Here is a 6,785-nt window from a genome sequence, read left to right on the forward strand (position 1 = left end):
GTGAGTAAATCCTGTGGCTTATGTGGTGGCAGCAGGAGTATTACGGGCCACCGAGGTCCTAGTTCTTGAGAATACTTGACTGACTGCGTGACCTTCGCTTCAGAGCAAAGTTCCCTTAAGACCTGCTGGTGTTCAGTCTCCGAGCTTGGTACTCTCTGCTCTTTCTGCTGGAGCCGTGTTGCCGCGGAGGCGGCCTGGTGACCCAGAGAGTCCTGGGCGTGTTCTGAGTGCTGCGTGTCTGTCGATTGCAGGAGCAGGCCAGAGCCCGGAAGCAGACCCCGCCCGCGTCTCCCGCTCCTCAGCCGGTGCAGGAGAGGCCGCCTTCGAGCCCCGTCTATGAGGTGGGTCTTCCGTTGTTTGTAAGTGAGTCTCTGGCTCCTTGCAGCCATCCCTCCTGGGGAAGTGCCGCCACCGCGGACGGCGTGGGCTCCCTCCTCAGCTCTGCTAGGTGCCTATCCACAGAGGGCGGCCTGGCGAGCAGCCTCCTGGTGCTGGGGCACGCTCCCGGGCACACGGCCTGCTTCTCACCTTCTCGGCCGTCCTCACTGGGCTCCTGGACGAGGCCCCCTTCCTCACGCAGCCCGCAGCCCCCGAGTGGGGTCTCCGGACACCGAGTGGATGGCTTCTGGTCCAGAGCTCACGTGGTCATGCTGCGTTTGCGCTGGCGCCCCGCTCTTCTAGAATCCGCATCCTGCGGCACCCAGCTGCCGCTCCCACGTGGCCTCACTTCACTGGAGCCCTCTCCACCTCTCCCCTTCCTCAGCCCCTCTTGAATGTGTCTGCTCCAGAGCCTCTGTCCTTGGCCGTTTCTTCTCAGTTGTGTCGTCAGTGCCTTGTGCCTGCCTGTGTCCCCAGGGCCTGCTAACACGGATCCGCATGCTCTCTCCTGATCTGAGTTACTGAGCTGCCTGCCTCAGCTCTCCTTCGCTCCGTCACGGGGTCTCCACATCTCCCTCTCTCGGGAGCACCCCTGCCACCACCGTCCATGACCATACCTGGCTGAGCCCCGAATTCCATCCCTTCTCTGGCCCTGTGGCCACTGTCCTGGTTCCCACACCTGTCTTCTCTCCCTGGACATTAGCCCTCAAAGATCATTGAGTCGCAGGGGATGAAAACTAACTCATCTCAGCTGAGGCATAAAGGGGTGAGGATGCGGGGAGAGCTGTGGGCCGGGGCAGCAGGCCTGGCCTCGGGTCCACAGTCTCGTCACCACCAGGGTCCTCTCCTTGTTTTGCTGTTCCCTCTGTGTGGCGGCCGTGTCCTTCTGGACTCCTGGGCAGGTGTGTTGGATGTAGCCTTATAATTCGTAATCCAATGGAAAACGGGGCCTTGAGCCACCCCCCCTCATCATGTTCCACTACGGGCCCGTCACTGAGCAGTTGGTTCTTGAGAAGGCCAAGATGGCATGCTGTTCCTGGCAGGGATGGGAGGTGGGTCCTAGATCAGCAGCCCTGCTGGAACCCTGTGATGAGTGGGGCAGAGGTGCCGTTGCTGGAAGATAGGAGAATAGGGTGCTGCCAGTGTGGGATGCCCGCCGTAGTGCCCACCTGCTCACGGTGCCCCCGCATCACTAAGCTGAGGGTGCGGGCAGCCAGTTCGTGCCCCCACACCATGGCCTGGCCTTTAATCCTCCAGTCCATTCCCTTCGAATCCAAGGGGACCTTGCCAAAAGGAGCCTCTGGCTCTGTCCCTCCCTCTTTAACCCTTGAGTGACTCCTGGTACCTGGCCTGGAGGTGGAGTGCCCTCTCTGTGGCCTTCATAGCACCTCTCCCAGGCAGCATGCACTGTGCTGCTCACCCTCCATCGAGAGCTGGTGCCTGAGCGCCGGCCCTTCCTGGAGCTTCTCCCCATGCCCCACCGCCTCTGGCTCCCGAGGGCGCCTTCAGGAGGACCCTCATTGGAAACACTGATGAAAGCCACCATTGATGATCAGGAGTTCAGGACTTGGGTTCGAGCTTGGAAGTCCCGGTGCTTGTGACCAGGGAGTTGGTGATTTCCTCCTGCACGTGACCTGGTGCTCCCTCCCGCCCGCCCCTCCGCCAGAGGACTTGGTTAGGACAGAACCCGGCCGTCCGCGGCCTTGCCAGCTCTGGCCGTGTGATGGGGTGACATTGTGAAGCTGCTGGGTGGTCCTCGGAGGGCTGGGACCTGAAAAAGAAACAGGCCAGACCTGCCCCAGGCGACAGCCTGAGAAGCGCTCAGCTCGTGACAGCCGTGCGGGTTCCAGTTCCTGCAGGATTTGCGGGCGCTGGGGGGCGGTGAGGATGGGGGTTATTCAGGAAGAAGTGCCACGTGGTCCCCCTGAACACACTTAGCACGGTTAGAATCGAAGCCGTCTGCACACGTCGGCAGGTGTTGCCTCCTCTTCTCCGTGTCCATTTGCTCGGTCTCAGCTGGACCGAGAAGTGGTCCGTGTGTTTCCCTTGGCCGTGGCAGCGACCCGCCTGGCCCGTGTGAACTGTCTCCCTGGCTCTTCCCCAGGATGCGGCTTCGTTCAAGGCCGAGCCGAGCTACAGAGGCCCCGTGAGCGAGCCGGAACCCGTGTACAGCACCGAGGCCGCCGACTACCAGGACGCCGATAGCCAGCAGGGTCTGGCCTACGCCCCAGAGGCCGTCTATGAAAGCACGGAGGCCCAGGGCCACTATCCTGCAGGTACGGGGGGGGCCCTGTGGTGTTCCCCAGGCAGAGGGTGCCCCTGTTAAGTTGCCCTGTGAAAGTCGCCTTCTCCGATGACTGACCTGCCCCCCGCTGCCCTCCACTGTGCCTCCAGGGTCTTCGTCTCCCCTGGGACAGGCTCTAGACCCCAGGGGGTTGGCACAGCCTCCCGTGGGGGTTCCCGGAAGATCCCTGCTTGTGTGGGGATCTGGGAATTTTATAGATACTGCACTTGAACGAACAGTAAAATCAGTCTCTTATTTTTAAAGACGAGGTTTCCTTTAATCTATTTGAGCAGATTGAACACAATTCCCTGCTCCCAGCTGGAGTCACGTGAGCAGCAGTATGAGAGAGTGTCCCCACGTGAAGCTCCCCTTCTCCCCAGGGTGCCGTGGGGCGTCTGGGAGCCCTGTCTCCTGCTGGCCGTTGGCTTGTGATATGTGCTCTCCTGAAGTTAAAGTTTACAGGTTTAAAAATTATCCTTTGAAAACTGTCACTATCCCCAATCAGTTAGAGTTGGGACGGGGTGGATTTGCCCCTTAGAAGCTGGAGTCCTTTTCTTGACGGAGGGGGAGACGTCCCACAGTTTGTCTTCCCGAGTAGCCCTCAGCGCCCCAGCCTTGGAGGGGCTGTCGGACCGAAAAGGAACACGGCCAAGTACGTTTACGGGATGTGGGTTATCGCTCAGATCTCGTCTTGGTTTATTGCAGAGGAAGGCACCTATGACGACTATGAGAACGATCTTGGGATCACAGCCATCGCCCTCTACGACTACCAGGCTGGTGAGAGGCGCAGCGTGCTGCAGACGGGGGACGGGGGGCAGTGGACACGTTGTGCTTCAGGAGCGTTGTCCAGGACTCCTCTCTTAAAGATCTGACTTTTAGAGTGTTATTATGGTTTTTAAAAGTAATTTGTTTTGAAATGATTTCAAAGTTACAGAAAGTTATTCCCATATCTCCCTCATCCAGCTTCCATCTCTCCTTGTCTACATACATGCGTGCACACACACACACGCACGCATATCTCTACACACACCCCCCCCCATAAGCACAGTCCACCCTCCCAGTGAGAGAGTCCCCACTGAAACTGCTGACGGGTCACATTGACCAGCCGTCCCCAGAACTCTGGTCCTGTCGGGGCCGGTTCCTTGCGTTTCCCTGTCATTCCTCTCTGTCCCCTCCGATCTGGAGCAGCCCCACAGCCTCCACCTGCCCTTCCAGTTCTCGGCGTCTCGTTCTGGGGTGACCCCAGCCCAGCTGAGGCCACAGAAGCGCTGCATGCTCTTGACCCTGCCCCGCATCAGGGCACACAGTCTGTCCCTCTGTCCCGCGCTGTGGTGCTGACCGCCATCAGCAGGCCCATTGGCGCCAGCCACCAGCCAGCCACATTCTCCAGTGCAGTCACCGTTTCTCCCTCTGTGGCTGATGTGTTTGTGGATCCCCCAGGCCCTGTTCACCGTCAGACTTCCAGCTGCAGCCCCGTGGACACCAGCCCCGGTGGAGTGGGGCTGTTTCCATCCTTCCTTCTCATCGTGTTGTGGTGTTGGCGTTCTGCCATGGGAAGAGCTGTCCCTCCTCCCATTTACACGCGTAGACCCCTACGTTTGTTTCCCTGTGTGTGCATTCTGAAACTCCCGTGTCTGTGTCATTTTTAAACTGTGTGAGTGTATCTTGGTACCTCCCTTTGCAGCCCGTCACTTCTTCCCGGCTCCCTTTCATACTGTAGGTCCCTCCCCAGCGCCAGAAGCCTGGCTTTCAGGAGCCTCGAACATTTACTTTCTTGTCCCAACCACTTGGCCACCTCCACACCCCCGGGAATGTGGGGGCAGGCTTCTCCTTCCGTCGCGGGAGGGGAAGTGGGAGAAAGCGAGTGCCCGCCTGGGACCCCCTCCTGAAGGGTCCCAAGTGGTTCGGGCTGCGTCTCGTTTGGAGCGCTCTGCTGCACCCATGTGGCCGCCCGGGTCGTGTGTGCAGATGCAGGCCGTCGCTGGGTGATGGAGACAGTGAGGCCTTCGCTCTGGGCCCCAGCGGGAGGCCACCAGCTCCAGGAGTGGCTGCGTAGGGCGCTGGTTCCTAACGGGCCCTGCCCTGACCAGCAGACCAGGAAATGTCGGATTTCACCGTCGCTGTCTTTGTTCTCTTCCCTAGCGGGCGACGACGAAATCTCCTTCGACCCCGACGACATCATCACCAACATTGAGATGATCGACGACGGCTGGTGGCGCGGGCTGTGCAAGGGCAGGTACGGGCTGTTCCCGGCCAACTACGTGGAGCTGCGGCAGTGAGCGCAGCCGGCTTCTCGCGGCAGACCAGGCCTGCCTCCGGCTGGGTGTGCAGGGTCGGGGAGGAGCCATGTTGCTTTTATATTTAATACTTTTGCTGATGCTTTTGAAATGTTTATGCCACAGAATTTGCTAATATATTGTAGTCATCTTCCTTAGGAGGACTCTGGTAATTGTTTTATGCGTTGAAGGTATTTTCTTTTTTTGCTAAATTGACTGTCATGGAGCCGCTTCAGGGACCTTGAGTCCTCCTGAGGGCGTGTCGTCCTTGTCCCCGTTGTCAGCAGTCAGGACCCCTCGTGGCAAACGCGGGAGATCCTTCACTCCATCGTCTGCCGCCCGACAGCGGCCCTGTGGGGTCAGGCCGGGTTGCCGTTCTTGTAAGGGAGTCTCCGCGTTGGGAGGAAGAGGGAAGGACCTGATAGGAAGTTGGAGTCCAGGAAAACGTGAGAAAGTGCAGTAGCTTTAATGTCAGGCGGCGAGGCCTTTCGTACTGTGAAATCCCACGGTGTTTGATGATAGTAGCAAAGACCCCATCTCACTTCTCGTCCCGCCTTGTTTGTCATCTCCCCTAACACCCCGGCCACCTCTCCTCCTGCCCCCGTGGCACAGTGTCACCTGGTCCCTTAAAGTCTGCCCCTCTGCTCGTCTCCTGCCGCGGGCCCACCTGAACGGCTCCGGGTCTGCAGGCCTCGGCTCGTGTGCCCTTGGCTGATGTCTGGTCATCCCTCGAACACGTCTGCAGGCCCCGGGCCGCCGGGCCTGTGTCTGTTGTGCCGGCACAGGGCCCCTTCGCTGTGGGAAGGCAGGGGCCTGCTCTTTTGTAAACTGCCAGAAGCATCCTTCCCATCAAGGGAGTCATCCACTTTCTGCCAAAATATCGTGTTAAATGACAGTAAAATTTGACTGATTGACTTGGCTAAAAATACGAAGTGAACAAGAGTGGGTGCCCTGGCCCGAGATGCCCCGGGCGGCCGCTCTCCATGGACGCTGGGCCGGAGCGTGTCTCCCCGAGAGAGTGGGAGGCCCGGTCCGCGCGCGCCACACGGGCGGTGTCTTTCCGGAAGTCGATGGCGTCTCAGGTGTCCGGGATGGTAATGACTGTGAGGATGAGTTTTCTTTCCTGAAGTGCATTTCTGCATAATCCTTCCTTCACCACAATTAGGTCGGGTTTATATGCAATTATTCTATCTAAATTTCTGTACCACCTCATAGGTATGATTTTTTTAATTAAATATCTGAAATAAACTTGTTTTGATCCACTTGCTGCTGATTCGCTTGGTGCTTGGTCACTCTGTTCGATACAGAGGCGGCTCTCCCGCTCTCCCGTCCGCGCCCCGCTGCTCCCTGACCTCGTGGGGCAGCCCCCTCCACGTATCAGCTCTGGACCAACTGGAGCCCCTTGGAAAGAGGCAGGCTCCTGCAAAGGTGTGTTTTAGGAGGTGAAATGTATTTGCTCTCTTGAATTGTCAGTTTTTCGGACAAAGATTCCAAGCAAAATAAAAAGCGTTATGTTTAATAATCCTTTCTGAATTACAACTTTCACAATAAATCCTGAGGTGGTTGCAGTGTGGCTGGAGGAAGCATCTTCCATTGGGGCGTATGGGTAAGTTAAGGTCCCTGGGAAGCCGTGGTGCAGAGCAGAGGAGCTGGCGGCCTTGGAGGCCTCGTGCCCAGGCTCCTGGACCCACCACGGGCCCGCCACTGGCCGGGTTTGCTGAGAAGCAGCCAGTGAACGTGGGCTGTGGGGAGGCTGGCGGGGACACCAAGGGACAGACAGCTTCAATAAACAAACCCGGATCACCCAGCCGAGTGCTTGTCCACTCCCAGTCACACAGGTTTCTGCT

At 58.5% G+C, this 6,785-nt stretch overlaps 1 protein-coding gene across 4 annotated transcripts in view; it reads left to right on the forward strand.

Moving 5' to 3' along the window:
- Positions 1-6,200, forward strand: part of CTTN (cortactin) — a 35,764-nt gene extending 29,564 nt beyond the window's left edge. For all 4 annotated transcript variants that reach the window (XM_070488370.1, XM_070488368.1, XM_070488371.1 and 1 more), the window contains 4 exons: positions 252-341; positions 2,483-2,654; positions 3,368-3,439; positions 4,805-6,200. In XM_070488370.1, the coding sequence (XP_070344471.1) occupies positions 252-341; positions 2,483-2,654; positions 3,368-3,439; positions 4,805-4,941 (471 nt within the window). In that variant the 3' untranslated portion in view covers positions 4,942-6,200. The remainder of the gene's footprint in view (positions 1-251; positions 342-2,482; positions 2,655-3,367; positions 3,440-4,804) is intronic.
- The last annotated feature ends 585 nt before the right edge of the window (positions 6,201-6,785 follow it).

Source organism: Equus asinus, chromosome 17, assembly GCF_041296235.1.
Source record: "Equus asinus isolate D_3611 breed Donkey chromosome 17, EquAss-T2T_v2, whole genome shotgun sequence".
NCBI lineage: Eukaryota > Metazoa > Chordata > Mammalia > Perissodactyla > Equidae > Equus > Equus asinus.